We start from the raw sequence: 17721 nt of genomic DNA, 5'->3' as shown, positions 1-17721 counted from the left end.
CCTGCTCTGAGGCCCTATGTGCACTTTTACTCATTCTGCAGACGAGAGGCTTGCACCGCAAAGCAGCAAAGTCAAGAGTGGCCCAGTCTGCTGGATTCAGTTCAAGGAACTTGGAACTAGGCTGGAGTGGCCCCAGGTGAGCAGTGACTGCTGCTTCTGGGAGAAACACATGCAAATCCCCTCTGGAGGGCAGCATGGTAAGGGAGTGGTCCCCCACCCCCACCCCACCCCCCACACAGTTTCACTATAAACTCCCTCCAAAATGTGCAGGGAAACAGGTCACAGGACTTAGAACAATTTCTGAGAAAATAAGGATGAATGCGATGTTTAAACAGATGAAGAGAGGATTACAGAGTGAGAAATCATAAGACTACGAAAAATAACTCAAAGAACGCTGGGGAACAAAAAGCACAACTGAGTTAAACATCAATGAGGCGTCTTTAGTAAAGGGGATTGTGAATTAAAGAGGCCAGAACGAAGGGGGAAACTGGGACACAAAGCCAAACATGAAACCTAAAACCTAATCTAAAGAGAAGCTGAAACACTCATCTAATTAATTAAGAGTCCCAGAAAAAATGGAGAAAATGAACGAAAAGATATACAGAGATACTGGTTGAAATATTTCTAGAATTTGTAATATGAAACCACAGATTTTTTTAAAAAAATACAATACACATATTCCAAATACCAAGCAGGATAAAGAAATAACTCACACGTAGACATAGTATAGTAAAACCACAACTTAGCAAGAACAAAGAATATTTTAAAAACAATTATATGGAAAATGTGACTTACAAAGAAACAAAAACAATTAAGATTGGCAAAAAGCAAAGCAAAGACTCAATCAAGTCCCACTACATACCATTTCCAAGGTCAAAAATTTCTTCAAAGGCTTAAAAGTTTAAATTCTTCCAAGTTTGGTCTTTAAGAACCTCCATAATCTATATTATTACTATTCTACTCGTTCAGTCAGACCTTATAATCCTGCTCTTCACGGACCTTACGTTGGCCCCAAACTAGTGCCCCCACCCCCCACCCCCACCCCCCACAGTGTCTGTGTCGCTCTGGACTTTGCCCATCTGCTTCCCTGGCTGGACTGGCTTGCTGTCATGTTTGCCCCTCGAAATCATACCCTTTCAAGGTACTGACGCCTTCTCTAATATCCTAAGGGCATGACTACCTGAAACAAAGTTTATTTCTCTTAGGTCATTTATAATTAGTTATCAGTGTCCACATTTTATTTTCCAACTAAAATGATAACTTCTTTGAAGGCACGTTCCAAGTCTTACTGAACTTCTGGATTTGCTCTACCTCCACTCCCTGCCCAGCAGACAGTGTCAACTGAACAAATGAACCAGCCAGGAACCTACGTTCAAGAGAAAAAGAGAAGCCTTTAACATATCTCAGGCTGAGTTGAAAGGTGTTAACCAGTGCGGGGAGTGGGGGAGAGAAGGGCAGAGAGAGAAACAGAGTACGAAGTAAAAGAGAACTGAAATTTTTGAAGCCCCAATTATATACAAAAGCAAAAAACCCCAAACCTTCTGCCATTAAGTAGATTCTGACTCCTGGTAGCTCTCTAAGGACAGAGCAGAATTACTCTTTAGGGTTTCTGAGAGTGTAAATCCTATGCAGACAGACAGCTGTATCTTTCTCTGGAAGAAGGGTTGGTTTGCTTGAACATGGCTTCAGGAAAATGGCTAACACAGTTCTGCAGGCTGGCAAGTTCCCCACTCCTGGGGTCAGGCTGGAGGCTTCTCCTTACTCAAGTGGTTGCATGGGCTGCTGACTCAGAGTCAGGTCAGGTGGCAGGCTGCTGGCTCACATCCCACGAACCACGAGTCAGAGAAGGATGAGCAGTGAGAATGAGTGAGCTTTGCCAGAACATCCCAATGTATTGGATACACTTAAAAAACTCCCCTTATTTTAGATAACAAATGAAGGATAATTACACAATACTGATAAGCATGGCCTGCCAAGTTGACAAACAAATGGAACCATCACCAAAACAAACAAACAAACAAACAAACAAATCCAAACTCACTGTGATTCTGAGTCACAGTGACCCTGCAGGACAGGGCAGAAGTGTCCCTGCGGATTTTCAAGGCTGTAACTCTTACAGAAACAGAAAAGCCTTCTCTTACCCCACAGAGTGGCTTCTAATTTCGAACTGCTGACCGTGAAGTTAGTAGCCAATGTGTAACCACCATGTCACCAGAGCTCCTGTTAACCATCACATGTAGGTTTAAAATAACTTACAGAATTTATGAACTGGACTCACCTGTTCTGGTTGGCAAATGATGTCTGGTCAATAGGCAGAATGCTCTCTGGCCAGGGGGCGGTCTGATTTGGTGGAGCTTGTTGCTGGTTATACTGAGGAGCCCCCATAGTCATCTCTAATTCCGAGGGCCCTAATATTGAGAGAAGGAAGAACAAGCCTTACACATTTGCAATCAAGGAAGCCGGTTCTGCTCTGTAACTAATAGTGTCTAGTTTATGAAAAATGAAAGAGAAAAGCATAATACATGAGCATATCAAAATGGAGTGTTTGTTTTGAAATATAAATTGAAAAATAAAAATAAGGACTCACTTTGCTACTGAATGCATAGCCCACTATACCACCAGGGCTTCTTTTTGTTGTTGCCTTTTTTTTTTTAATACTTCTAATGGGGGCTCTTACGGCCTTTTTTTTCCCCCCCCATTCGGCGTTTTATTTGTTTCGATACATTACATCCCTAGAAAAAGAAGCCCAGGATTGTCCCTCCCTGGCGTGTGTTTTCGCCTGGCGTCCTCATGGTGCATGATGCCGGCGGAGGTCGTCGGCACGAAGAAACCGAACTGCCGGGAGGAGCGCAGCTTGTTCTGCCACGTCTCTAGATCTTTGCGCTGCAGGCCAGATCTAGGGCTGATCACGCACGCCACACTGGTTTGATCTGCCCGTGAGGCTCACTACAATTTCCCCAGCTCTGTGATCATCAATGATTTCAAATTCACCAATGTAGCCGTGCTTCATCACAGTGAGAAACCGGACAATGACTTTGGAGCATGACCTGATGAGAACCTGGCGCTTGCCTCTCTTCTCGGCAGTGTTGATGCTCTTGAGAGCGTCGGCCAGGACGTTCATGCGCACCATGATGGCGGCACGGGGAGATGGCGGAAAGGGCGCTCTTACAGCTCTTTTATCACAATCCCTTCACCCACTTTTCTGTTGTTCGTCCCCTTGGGAGGGGGTTATACGTTGATCCTTGTGATCTATTCCCCCTCTCTCCCCTCACCTTCCCCGTATCCTCCTGGTATCTCTACTCTCATTGTTGGCCCTGAGGGGTATATCTCTACTGGATTCCCTGTGTTGCAGGCTCTTATCTGTAGCAGTATGCATGTTCTGATCTAATCCCATTTGTAAGGTGGAATTGAGGTCATGATAGTGGGGAGAAGGAAGCATTAAAGAACTAGAGGAAAGTTGTATGTTTCATCAGTACTATACTGCTCCCTGACTGGCTCATCTCTTCCTTGTGACCCTTCTGTAAGGGGATGTCCAATTGTCGACAGATGGGCTTTGGGTCTCCACTCCATCCCCAACCAACACCACCCTTTCATGTTGTGTATGAATTTTTTCTGGGTCTTAGATGCCTGATACCTGATCCCATAGACACCTCATGTTCACACAGGCTGGTATGCTTCTTCCATGTGGGCTTTGTTACTTCTCAGGTAGATGGCTGCTCGTTGCTCTTCAAGCCTTTAAGGCCCCAGATGTTATATCTTTTGCTAGCCCACACCATCAGCTTTCTTTACCACATTTGCTTATGCATCTGTTTTGTCTTCAGTGACTGTGTCGGGAAGGTGAGCATCACAGAATGCTGGATTAGAACAAAGTGTTCTTGGGTTGAGGGAGTACTTGAGTCGAGGCCCAATGTCCATCTGCAACCTTAATTCTTAACATATAGACATAAGTACATAGATCTATTCCCCTCTCATTATATATAAGTATAGTGACATATGTACATGCCTGTAATTACACCTCTATAAATGTCCTTTATTCAACTGGTTCTTTCCTCTATTTCTTCTTACTTTCCTCTTGTCCCACCAACATGTTCGGCCTTCATTCGGGTTTAGTAATTCCTCACTGCTACATTGCCCTTGATTAAGCCCACTAGGCATCCTATGCCCTTCTCTCCATTGATTTCTGTTAATTTGTTGTTCCCTTGTCCCTGGGTTGGTTTCCCCACCCCCTTTTCTTTCTCCCACCTCCCCTCTCCCGTATCCCCCGCGGAACCATCGGTCTCGTTCTTTTCTCTGTATGTCTATCTAGATAAGATAGGTGGGATAAACAATTCGGAGTTAATGTTCTTAAGACCTTTTAAATATTCTTTTAAAAAGCTTTTGCTTATATAAGTTATATGCTTTGGATAGCTAATGTACTAGAAATGAAAACAAAAATTTTAAAAGATTATTTAGAATATTATCATAATAATAAGTTCACTATATGTGAGTATAAAGAAGATTTTAAAATAATAAATGAAAACTGTTAGAAGAGTGACTCAGTTCCACATTTTTTGGCATATTGTATTAGCACTGAGATTTAATAGGAGAGGTAGAATATCATTATCTGCTTGTGCCTAAAATCTGTTGTGAAATTGCTCTGGAACTGCTGGAAAATTCTACGTACACTTGTACGAGAAGGAGAGCAAAGAAGGCCAATGATAGCATCGCAACACGAAAATGGTTTTGGTCTCAGTCTCTGAAAGAATCTTGGGCCAGACATTTATACGGTACAGATCCTACACTTTAAACTGCACTTCATGTTACTCTTCCACCGGAGCCAGGCCAGAGAGGGCAGGAAGCATGTTCTTTCTGGAGGCTTAAAGCTACTGAATGTTACGAACCCTTATTATTGTCATGACCTGTCCATCCATCAGTTAGCCCATCTTCCACTCTACCTAGGATTGCCAGGAGTCAAGTGACTTGGTGGCAGTGGGTTTCCCATTATAACAGATAATTTTCTATTGAGTTCACAGCTTTTTGGAATTTATTAAAAACCAGAGAGATTTAGCTACACCAAAAAGCCGTATTTCAAGCTTAAAAGTTTGATATCCTTCAGTTAAGTGAAGAAGACTAAGGACAAATAAAATTTCTCAACAATTTTGTACAGAATTTGGTGATTTTTAGCATTGTTGTTGATTTAATACAACATTCAAATTACACAACCCCACACTTGGGAACCCCTCATGAATTCAAAATACATTTGAGGCAGAAGGACACTATACCTGTTGCCTCAGAAACACCACACCAGGTGGTGCTGAGCAACTAAAGAACTGGGTCAGCGTTAACTTGGTGCCAAAGTTAGGATGAGAGTTCTGGATTAGCTCGTCAAACCAATCCCAACATCTTCCGGTGATTTAGTGCTTGTTCACTGTCCAGTATCCATGTTCATGGAATAGTACACAAATAGTAACTTACATGAATTATTCTAATGTACAAGATAACTCAAAGGTTAACGTGGCCATAATTAAAATCTCAAGCATGAGTTGCAAAGACCATAACTTTCTGTAATATAACAACTTTATTGAGAGATATTACACATACCATACATTTCACCCATTTCAAGATTCAGAGGTTTTTAGCACACTCAGAGTTGTATGACTGTTGTTATCATCAATTCTAGAATATTTTCACTACCACCCCCCACCCCATCACAAAAGAAATTCCATACCCACTAGGAGGCAATCTCCATTCCCCCAACCCCAAGCAATCATGAATCTACCTTCCACCCCTCTAGACTTGCCTAATCGGTCAGACCATTAATTTTAATAGCTTGTGCACTGTATCCAATTCACATGAAGTCTAGCGCTCATCATATTTTGCGAGCTATTTCAGGAGACCTTGTAGTTCAGAGAAGACTGGGGAGGGCCTAGTTCAGTTGTGCAGGGTGGTAGCCCTGCAACTTGCATTTGTAAATGCCTTAGATGATTCTGACGATTGCCTGGATTTCAGAAGCACTGCTGTATAATGTAAGTAATGATTCCTTGATTTTTAAAAATATCATATCATCTTTAGAGCCTGACACTAATTCATCAACAGGTGACAGCTCATAACTGAATGAGACTGAAATCTCATAAAAGTAGTTTCTCTTATGTACCTGGAGAACTATGGAGATTCTATGCCTCTTTTATCGGTTCCAAAAATCCTACCGGTAACAGCTTAGCATGTGTGTGTAGGGGGCAGGGGGGAGAAGGGAGAGTAACTTAAATTGCAAATTAGGAGCAAGTCATGACAGAATGTTGGGTTCTGTTACTCTCCTCTTAAGAAATGATAAAAAATAGATAGATGCACCGAGCGCACCCAACTGTCTTACCTATGTTCATGTGAGACGGAAGCATCTGTCTTTGGCCAGGCTGGCTGTTGGGTCTCATGGCGATGCTGGCTGTTGGATTCCGAATCATGCCTCCTTGGATTGGCCGGTTCATGGCACTGGTGGTAGCAGCACAGGTGACTCTTACAGCAGAATTCTGTGATGCCCATTCTCCAGATGGCATGGTGGGCCGAGAAGGATTACTACCCATCATTCCTGCATTCAAACCAAAGAAAACTGAGCAATGCAGTAAGGGAAAACATATTCAGCATGTATGAGCACCAGATTAATAGTCTTTATAAGACAACTGTTCTATAATACACAGTGTAATATTAGCCAACCCTGTCATTTGGGTAGGCAGTGGTCCTTGGCTAAAAAAATAAAGAGTAAGAAATTACAACAATCTTTAAAAACAAAACAAAAACATGTGACTTGCCACTCCTTATAGTTTGTACAAGCTGTTAAAACGGTTCCTATATGTAATTAGAGACAGGTGCTGTGGCGTGCGGATAACCCCAACTTCCTTCCTCAGGAAGTGAATCACATTAGCTGACATACACGTCAATGCCTTACTTTCCAAAAGGGAGGTGAGGCTAAGAGGTAGATTATCAGTAAAAACTGATAATCAATACTCTTAATTTACAAACCCAAACCACAGAGAACACATTCTCAACCTACGTGAGACTGATGGCCTAGAATCCCCTTCAGAGTATTAGAATTTGTTAAAAGTCAAAGTTGACCTCTGCAGCATGGGAGAAATTACAGGATCTTTTGGGTATTTACAACAGTTCTTCGAAGCCAAGGCAAGGGAAATCCTACTTGCTCAGTAAACTGGAACTACCACATGAGTGCTTAAACTGATATCCAGAATGGGCTAGGGCAGATTTGGAAAAATCCTTTTTAGGATTAAGTTATTAGTCATCATGCGACTACAAAGAACAATGAGAGAAAGCACTGCCAAGCCGCACCGAGGGCTTAGTTAGTCTCTCCCTCTGGGCCGTGGGCTGCTGGGGATAATCTGACATTTGGTAAGAGTTGATATTCAATGGAAGGGCAGTCTCCAAGGAAGTCACATCATTTTGAAGTGTTCACTGCCGATGTGCACAGGTTCTGCATTCCAAACGATGGCTTACATTCCGTTTATGATGGTAAACGACTAAAAATAGGGTCTGTTTAACAAATGGAGGGAAGATATACTGTGGGCGTTTCTTAACGTGCGAAACAAGAATGTGTTATATTAGAATGATTAAGGGTGAAGGGTAATTAATTCAATTGAAAAAGTTAGAACAATGCTACATGTTTTAAAAACAACTTTAAGATTAGATTTGAACAATCTCAAGCTATAATGGGAGGCTAGGAGTTTTATTTTTTCAGAAATAATGTAACAAGATTATGGAGAGTCTAGAAAATGGAAAAGAAGTTCACTCACTCCTAAGTTAACCGTAGTACTGCAATTATAATGGGTATTTCCCTTTTACTCTTTTTTTCTTGTGTGGCGCCTAAGTGCTATATGACCTTCACAGCCTAAACATCTGGGATCTCTAGATGGTCCAGACTAAGCAAAAACAATACCAAGAATTAAAACACCCACAAATACAAGTTCTTTTTATAATGGCAACTCAGTAGGAAACTCAGCATACGGCTATAGCTATTAATAAAGAGATTTTCTAGGGTACAGGGCATGGTGGCAATAACAATCATTTTTGCTGTAATGATTAATAGATGGAATTGAATGGAAGTTTAGGGATATATTTGCTGCAATAATAGGGGTTCTGCTTAGGAAACGCATCTAGGCAATGTGGTAGACAACTTAAATTGTAGCAGGTCAAGGTCCAAATCAGATTACAGGCACCTCTAAATCGTCCAAAACAGAGCCCTGGGCCAGATCTACAAGTTATGATTTGGGTTAGGTTCATTAGTATTTAAAGCTCTTTATTTTTACTGAGTTATTTTTCAGAAGGAAAATGGTATAGCCAAATATTTGAAGACTGGTTAGATTTTAAACTTTCACTCTGAACTCCTCTAGAAAGCAATAATCATCATCAGAAAGTTTTGGCGATATCAGGAGGTTATCACAGGAAACAAATAATTTTAATTTACATATACCACTAGAAAAGTACCTGCTATAAAGGCAAAACAATTGGCCTTTGTTGTAAGATTCACGATTAGAAACCTGATAAAAGTAATGATCACAGCCTTACTGACAAGTTTTCCGAAGCGTCGTTAACCATTCCTCTGTGAAAACCTGTACAATATTCTTATCTTCAGATGTTAGTTGCTAACATTGAAAATTCACTTGGAAAATTCTGCTAATTTGGTGTGGACGAATGCATCATTGTCATCGAGTTAGACAACCCACCCATAGCGAAGCAGTGCATTTGAGCCCTTACCTGTGCTACTGCTCCCTAAATTTCCTTGGTTTCCTATCATCCCTTGATTACCCATCATTCCCGGCTGAGGTATCACTGAGTATGGACTACTGTTTCTTATTGGAGGGAAAGGTCCAGCACCAGTTGGGCTTTGCAAGGTGATGTCAAGTGGTAAATTCTGGTTTGGCAATAACCTGCCCAGTTGCCCTGGTCGTGGGTTATTAAAAGCTAAGGAGAAAACAAATGAAAATTGGAGGTTAATATAAGATAATGGAAAAGAATAGTAATAGTAGTAGTGACTAGGGAAAATGTTTTCTATAAAAGAACAACAATATGCTTGTCTGGGGCAACTGCCTACATGAAAGACAAATTCAAAGATGAAAACATGCACAGTGGCAAAAAGTGGACTCATAATCTAATCAACATATTTTCAATGTCCTTCCTAATAATTTGGGAGGTGGGGGAAGGGAAAGACCATATATATATTAAGTCCCCTGCGCCCCCTCCCCCCCACGTAAATATATAATCATTTTATTAGGGGCTCTTAAAGCTCTTATAATATTCCCATACATCAATTGTATCAGGCATATTTCTACATATACTGCCATCATCATTTCTAAAACATTTTCTACTTGAGCCCTTGGTATAAGCTTCTCTTCCCCCCACCCTCCATTTATATATTTTTATTGCTATTTCATATCTTATACTGTCTATTCTGCCCCATATATTTTTATCCCTAATGTTAATTCCTAACATTCAGCTTATTTGCTAAGTATATAAAATTTATTTGAAGACATAAAGAAGCATTACTTTATCACACCTATAAATATTTCTTGCACTAAACTTATGCACATGTGGTTTGATGTTAGCTCATGTCTTAACTGGATACTTTTTCTAGGATTAGCGTTATGTTAAAAGTTACTCACTGAGAGTAACATCTTGAAGTGTAATGCCTCCCACCGGAAGTCAGTCTTAAGTAAAAGAGCTTCAGAGCCTCATTTGCTCTTCTAGCGCAGTTTTTTAAAAGTGTAGATACATTTCAGCCTGAAAGTATTTTTAAGGTTAGTTCACAAGATTTTCTTGTGTACTGAGCACTATAGGAGTGCTTTATACTATTCCATAAACAACTAATAATGTGATGACATTGCTATTATTTTTAAAATACCAAAATACTAGGAATTATTGAGCCGATCCATTATCTATTAAACACTTTATTTTCTCAGAAAGATTTAAAAAAGGAAAGCGCATCTTTAAGCTCTTCATAAGAATAATAAGCCTAGATCAGAAAGAGTATTTTCTCCCAAACCATTGGACAATTTTTAATACCAAGTTGGTGAAAGGAATGTTCACAGTAAAGGGGGAGTTCTTATTAAACTTAGGATGCCTTGAAACAAAATAAAAGTGGTAAATATATGGTTACCACTGATGGTAGAAGGACTTCAAGCATTATATCAAACGGAATAGCTTCAAAGGCACTTAGGACACCCATGCAGGACAAAGTTCCATGTAAAGCCAATGTCAACATCAAGACCCACAAGGGATCGGGCAAGATCTTTTTAATGTGGAAAACGATGACGTGTTTTCAGAAGAATCTTCTTTTTAATAGTTTATTATCCTAAAAGATCTACATTATCTTATTTTTCTATTTTTAAAGTATTCAGTTATTTATTAAAACACATAAAATATATTTTAAACGCCATTTCTGAAGGTAGCAAGTGGAATAAAAGAAAATATAACAATGATTTGGAGAACACTATCGATGTTGGTAAGTTTCCTTTCAGGAGAGAATGTTGGAAAACGTTAAATAGACTCCATTTTGAAGTATTGTTTCAAAGGATCAGGACAGTAGAGGGTGCTATTCGATCACAGAAACTCTGAAGTGACTAAGCTTTTTGCATCAGATCCGAATTACCTTGGTTTCTGAGAGCAATTATATGCAACTTTCTTGACACAACCCCCAGTGTCTTATACTCACTGCTCTGTGACATTCGCAGTGTGGTTTTCTGGGCGCCAACAGGTGTGACAGGGCTGTTTTCAGCTGTGAGTTGCATGAGGTCATTGATGATGGCTTGCTTGTCAACTGATCCAGTAGGGGCGCCTGGCCTCGTGTCTGGGAAAAGCTGTGGTAATTGACTGTTCTGTAAATCATCCAAAATCTCCTCCAAGTTGTCCAGCTCACTGCCAGGCTGTGGTTAACAAACAGAAGGGTTTATCCAGCTCCACCCAAGAGTGGCCCCGGTAGTACCACTGGCACACATGCACTTAGAGACCAAAGTGAGATAAAGCACCATCGGCATACAAAAGATGTGGACAGAGACAGTACACCTCGTCTGACAGTTAATAGAGCATCTTTTTGTAAATTAACTGAACAAAGGACAAGTCATTTAATCTCTTGGTTCTTGACTCTCCCGTCTGTACAGAGAGAAATGGCTGAGGTAGAAAGAATGTTCTCTTTTTAGTGCTGTGATTCGCTGGCATTATAGTTCTATTTTATGCTAATCATTTAGTCATACACATATATACTTCTAATAAAGATATGACTTACAGTCCAAGTCTAGGTTTTGTGGTTAACACTCCCCGTTATGAAACAACAACAACAACAAACTAATATAAAATATGATTCCAATTTGTACTACATCAGTATTTTAGCAAATGAACATTACCTTTTAGGAAGTTATTTTTATAGAGTGGGGGAAGAGAAAAACAGGTTTGGTGCTGAGCAACCATGAACTAGTAAGCGGTGCTTTCTCACTTAGTGCTTTTCTTCTTAGCCTTCCAGTTTCAGAAGACGCTGGCTTTCTCGGTCACCCACCAGATTAGGCGACAAGATGTGGAAAAGCAGGACAAACACTGGCTGCTTCCAAACATAGCACCTATTAGCCTGATTTCACAGAAGCCAAAAAGGGCTTCTTTCTTAGGGCTTTTTTCACTCTTTTAAAAATAACATCCTTTTCAATTATCATCGTAAAAATAGTTAAGTATTACCACTATTTCAAACTTGGCATTTTTCTTTAAGGAGGAAACCAATCATTTTATACATACTTTCTTTTTTTTTTTTTTTAAAGAAAACATATTCTTTTAAGTAGAATCTGTCTATGCGGCAGGCTATTAAAATCAGAAAATCACAACCACAGAAGAAAAGGACCACGTTAAATTCTACTATTTTCCAGTGAATAACTCACTCATTCACTCATAGCAACTCTATAGAGCAGAGTAGAAAGCCTCGTCTTTCTCTTGCATAGCAGCTGGTGGGTTCGAATTGCTGACCTTGTGGTTAGCAGCCAAACCCATAATCCACCATGCCTTCAGAGCAACTTTCCAAGGAAAAAAGTGGTTAAGAACTATTTCCTTGATGTGGAGGTGAAAAATAAAAATTAGGCAGCTTTTCTAAAGCCTCTGGTCTAAACTTTAAGTCTTCACACGCTAATTTAAATTTAAAAAAGCCCTTTCATTTACCATGACAATTACAAATGAAATCATTTATTTCCGAAATGAAATTATATGTAAAGCAAAATGACAGCCCACACTGTCAACATACATATCTCCCATGTGAATGGGCTGTCCTTTTACTGAATGCATTTCTCATGTTAGGAAGGAGAGATCAAAGGGACATTTTATTTGATTCTTTGTAGAGACATCTAGCTTAGCAAAAACGTGGGAGATTTTCCGAGGCCTTTCTGATAAATTGTCAGGACACTATCTGGTCAGTTCAGCCACTTTGAGTCTTTGTCCACCAAAAGGCAAGTGGACCAAACATGAGGTTACCTTGCTCAGGTAAGAGTTAGGTTACAAAGTTAACCCCTTAAAGTAAAGACAGACACAGAGACAAGATGATCTGCTTGAACTCCTCATGCAGGCAGGTCCTTGCTATCTTCTGGGGGCGGCACAGTTAGTTTTTCTTCCAGAGTGGGAAGAAGCAGTGTTACTGTTTCTTTGGTTAAGCCACAAAGTCGTTTGTGTTCAGAGCGACAGACGCACACAAAAAGCTTGTCACTTCACGTTCACACTGTTAGAACCACCAGGGGACAAAATACCGGCAAGCTCATGTCATCCAGCTCGGGATCACTCAACTAGGGCGGACACTAACAGCTGGACAGTGGACAAAACTCCTCACACCACTTAATTATTTCATAATAACCACTTCTTAATTTTTTTTCTGCATGCATACTGTTGACTCCATGTAAGTGAAATAAACGTACATCATGTTTGGCTGAATACATTTTTGCTTTCAGTATAAACATTTCTTGCCCTCCAGGGACAATGCCTGGAAGGTAATGAATGGGCACTCAGTTAACACGATCAATTTCTTTAAACCACATTAACCTACAATTCAAAAAAATTTCCCTAAGTCATACTAAATTTCTCACAGCATTCCTACAATTTTTGAGAAAAAATGTAAACTGAATATCCTCATTGTTTTATCAGGAAAACAGCTCCAGAGATTAGAAAGAAGCTCTAATACGCCGGGTTTATCTCTGTTCCGTGAAGCACAGCTTCTCCACAACAATGCTGCCTTGTGTAATGTGTTTGTGAAGTGACCCTGTACCTCAGTCTGTGGGGGGGTGAGGGCGATGGACTGCCCGAGTCCTAAGTGGCCTTTGAGGAGGCTTTCCAGATTGTGCTGGAGGAGGAACCTCTAAAATGAACAGGTTCATACCACAAATGATAAAATATAACTTGTTTTCCTCCTATCTTTATGGCATATTTCCCCCAAATCCTATTTATTTACAAAATACAGTGTTTATAACAGATGGACAACAGTCCAGTTGTAAACTCCATCTTTCCTTTTCACTGCCTTTTTCCATGCAAATATGGTTATATCATAAACCGTCCTGGATAGATAATTATCATAGTTTTAAAGACTTCTAACGGTGGTATTAATGATCTTTCCATTCTAATCCACTCCTGTATTTAATGAGATTCATTTTAAAGCCAATATTATATATATATATATACATATAAAATGTTAAAGTATATTTGGATGGCTTAACTACTGTATATACTCGTGTATATGCTGAGTTTTACAGCACATTTTAAATGCAGTTTTTGTGGTAGAATTAGGTGCCTCAGCTGATATTCGGGTCAGCTTATACTTGAGTCTATATGGTAGGTTATTTTTATTTTAAGAGATAAATTTTTAAAAAATATCAACCTACTATTTCCCTTGGTTTCTTTTTATTAAATTTTAAGTTAAAAAATAATAAAAAATATTTTTCAAATGTTTATCTCAGCCTTTTTAAAAAATCATTTTATTGGGGCTTATACAATTCATCCCAATACATAGATCAATTGTGTAAAGCACACTTATGCATTTGTTGCCCTCAGCATTCTCAAAATGCACTTTCCTCTTGGGTTCCTGGAATTAGCTCATTTTCCTTTTTTCCCCTCCCCCTTATCTCAGCCTTTTAACTGTGAATCATTGTAACACTGATCAGAAACAGAACATTTATTTGTCATGAGAAAGCCTTGAAGAATCTTCTTGATGTTATAAATCAAAAGGAACTGGTTCTATGAAGACCAACAGCTATGGACACTCTGAATTCTTTATGCTTACCACATGAAAACTGCAGGAAGAAGTTTCCCCTTCTAGAGATACCCTGTTTCCCTGAAAATAAGACAGTGTCATATTAATTTTGCTCCCAAAGACACGCTAGGTTTTATTTTCAGGGGAGGTCTTAGTTCTGGGAGGTGCCTTCTATTTCAGCGAGAGGCAAAACTGAAAGTAGGTCTTATTTTGGGGGGATGTCTTACTTTCGGGGAAACGGTAGTATTGATTTGTCTGTGTTTACTCCATGTCAGTTTCTGGAGTACAGATTTAACATTAATTGAATTATCATGACTTGACTTTAGATTCTTCATGGAGATAAAGTTCAGAATGTCCATAACCTTCAGGTTGTTCAGGTACAGAGTCTTATGACCATGGCATTTTCTTCCGAATTCATGCAAGTTCTATAAACGACAGATTTAGTTACTTTAAGTTTCTGGTGTTCTAACATTTCCTCCTTGAAAAAATTTTTTAAGCTTTGATTCTCAACAAAAGTTCTTCTAGTCTCTATCTACTTCGTTAGGTACAATTCCTTTGCCAAGACACAAAGATTAATGCCTTCCTTTAAAATGCTTCGCCAAGACACTTCAAATTTTGCTTAGGTATCTATTTGAATGCTCAAATTAGTCACATCAATTTGAATAGTTACTTTAAACTATTTCAGGCAGAAAATGAGTCAGAAAGATTATTTATAAAAGTTCCACAAAATGAAAATTGGACTAGATTTAATTTTTCATTTTCTGGTTTTATGAATTTTTCAGGTGTCAAACCAACTTGTTCTCTGAAGGAAATATAAAGAGCACATGAATATTAATAACATACATATTATAATAAATTACACAAGTTTTCTATTTTTTTAATTTATAAAAAATGAAATTTACCACCATTGCCTAAAATTAAATTGTTAAAAAATGGTAATACAATCCTGCAACATAAAGTTTCAAGGCAACTCCTATTTTAAAATATGGTTTGCCTCTCTGATGGAGCCAGACAAGCCAACTCACACGAGGAAGTGCTACCCAGCACTGAGGTGTATCATTCAGCCAGGCATCAACCAGGCTCCACTGGCTGCTGAGTGCAGTGTATCACTTTAAAGCGAGTGCACTTATCAGAACTATTTTGTCACATTTCCTGTTGATTATGAAATCCTGTAGAAACAAATGCTGTTTAAATACTCTACCCAGTCAAGGATGCTATTTTAGGCATTACAGTGCCAACGAAGCATTTCCCGTCCTTAAAAAGTTAGTGAAAAGCTAAATACATACTTGGTTGATAATGGCTCTTTTCTGAATCAAAATAGTCAGACTGTTAACTGGGCAGTTCAGGTTGCTATTGGCTTGTTTTCTCTTACTCTGTATTATTGTATTCCCTTGAAAAGGGCAGAGAATTCTTCGAAATAAATGGGTGTAGGAGTGACCCTGGAATTTAATTAATCTGTGTTTGAGAACCCTGAAGATGACCAGGAGGCGAAAGAATCACTATCGCTGGCCCCTCCTGCTTTAAAGTAAGCCATTCTAACTTTGATCTAAATTTAGGGAATGCACACTTCCTGTGGTAACTTTTCTTTTCAAGTTGCAATGTTTTGATGTTAAAATTGCTCTGGAGCAGTATTTTTGGTGGGGTTTTAAGTGGAAGTGGAGGAAGAGGAAGACCAAGGGCTGGGATTCATTATGGAAAATATACTGTCTGTGTGTATGTCTATACCCTGCTTTTTGATCCACCCCAAATAACAGATTCATGCAGTTTACATTCTGGGCTTTACATTCCCTTGATGAGACAATTTTGACGGGCAAAAGTTTCCTCTAAACACAATTAGAAACTTCAAGTGACTCAGGACTTAAAAACACAACAACACAGAAAACACCACCAAAAAAACCCTTCTGGTCAGTTTCTTGCCTGCAGTTAGTGAGGGCCAGGGCTAAATAAAGAACTGCCACACAGGGTCCCCCCCTTCCCTGAACCTCCAGGCCCCTAGGGCCTCCGGCCTGGGAAAGAGAAACATCTTGTATATGATGTTAAGGTGCACCTGTTCTCCAGTATGTCAGGAGACCTGAGTGGCAGTACCTGTGCCCGCCACTAGCTCTAGTTTACTAATTCTAATAAACCCCAATAGATTAAAACATTTTCAGCTGTCGTATGGTTTTACACTTCAGTTTAACCTAAGACTGCTATTAATTTTCTGATGAGACCCTGGCTCCCTCCATCTGGTTTTATAGCATTACAGAATGGCTGATATAAAGAGCTCTGTATGAACATTTAAGTTTAACGATTAATCACCAAAAATCTTCATATAATTTGGCTGTTTTCCTTGTGAAGGGCATAAAGATTTGAAAAATTATAGCTGGCTTTTAAGACTGGTAGCAGCTGTCAAGACATCAAAGTGAAAGATAGAAAGGAGATAAGTGCTTAGAACCAAGGATGGAGTCCAGCTACAAGAGCATGTGGGGCCTCAGCTTTCCTGATTAGTGCTTTCAATCCGAGACCTGCCTCTGGTTTAGCCTCTGCTGACTCAGCAGAGTTCAAATTACTGCAAAGGGTGCTAATGTCTTCCCTTCTTACCCACACCTAGTTCCTAAAGACAGCGACAGGTAAAATACCCACTTGCAAAACCAATTTCAAGAACAGATTAATGACACATTTAAATTAGGAAAGCCTACACACCTTCTGCACTTCTAACTACATAATCATGACTTGGGAAAGATTTAGAAGTACAGGGCAATGATTCAAGGCCAAGAGGGGCATGGATGGCGCAGGGGAAGTCTTGGATCATTCGCATCAGCCAGTCACCTATTCCTCCAGGAAATGCCTGATGCCAAGCATTATGGCAGTGATAACTAGTTTTGTTTTTTAATAAGAACAGCAAACCCGGCTCGCGGCTGCTTTGGCGGCGAGTGCGGTGGGGCGGCGAGATCAGGAAGAGCCTCAAGAACAAGACCCTTCCTTACGGCGTCCCCATGGTGCTGCTGCTTATTGGAGGTTCTTTTGGTCTTCGTGAGTTTTCACAAATCCGCTATGATGCTGTGAAGATTAAAATTGATCCTGAATTGGGAAAAAAACTGAAACAATGAATAAAGTGTCATTGGAGTCGGAGTGTGAGAAAATAAAGGACTCCACTGTTGGTGACTGGACGAATACTCGAGGACCCAGGCCTTGGGGAGATCCCAAGCTCCTCCAAGGATGGAATTCAGAAGCCCTTACGTCAAAGACAACCTGATTATGTTGATTCTAGTTTTTTGGGTTTTGTTTTAATTTTAAAATGTTTTCAACCAAGCTTCCCACAATATGCTCCTATATAATGGAAGAAAAATCCCAGAACTGCAGAACTCAGAATAACAATAATTAACCATCGTGACTGAAAAGTGGAAATCTTTACGTTTCTCAATATTTCATTTGCAAATGAAAGTAGCCCTATTGACCACATGTATTTTTGGGCCTTTCAGTAAAAATGTTAAAAAAAAAAA

The 17721-nt window shown here is 39.6% G+C and overlaps 1 protein-coding gene and 1 pseudogene across 4 annotated transcripts in view; both read right to left on the bottom strand.

Annotated features, from left to right (window-relative positions):
- NCOA2 (nuclear receptor coactivator 2) overlaps positions 1-17721 on the bottom strand; it is a 200384-nt gene that overhangs the window by 27554 nt on the left and 155109 nt on the right. For 2 of the 4 annotated variants that reach the window (XM_045295079.1, XM_004697524.2), the window contains exons 11-14: positions 10691-10901; positions 8737-8943; positions 6350-6562; positions 2279-2408 (exon numbers count right to left, since the gene is read on the bottom strand). In XM_045295079.1, coding sequence (XP_045151014.1) covers positions 2279-2408; positions 6350-6562; positions 8737-8943; positions 10691-10901 — 761 coding nt within the window. The remainder of the gene's footprint in view (positions 1-2278; positions 2409-6349; positions 6563-8736; positions 8944-10690; positions 10902-17721) is intronic. The other 2 variants (XM_045295129.1, XM_045295157.1) reach the window with 1 other exon arrangement.
- Positions 2733-3140, bottom strand: LOC101649660 (annotated as a pseudogene).

This window comes from Echinops telfairi, unplaced genomic scaffold, assembly GCF_000313985.2.
Source record: "Echinops telfairi isolate 266 unplaced genomic scaffold, ASM31398v2 ScPeMD7_1;HRSCAF=3_0, whole genome shotgun sequence".
Lineage (NCBI taxonomy): Eukaryota > Metazoa > Chordata > Mammalia > Afrosoricida > Tenrecidae > Echinops > Echinops telfairi.
Note: the sequence above shows the minus strand (reverse complement) of the source record. Positions and strands in the feature narration are given on the sequence as shown.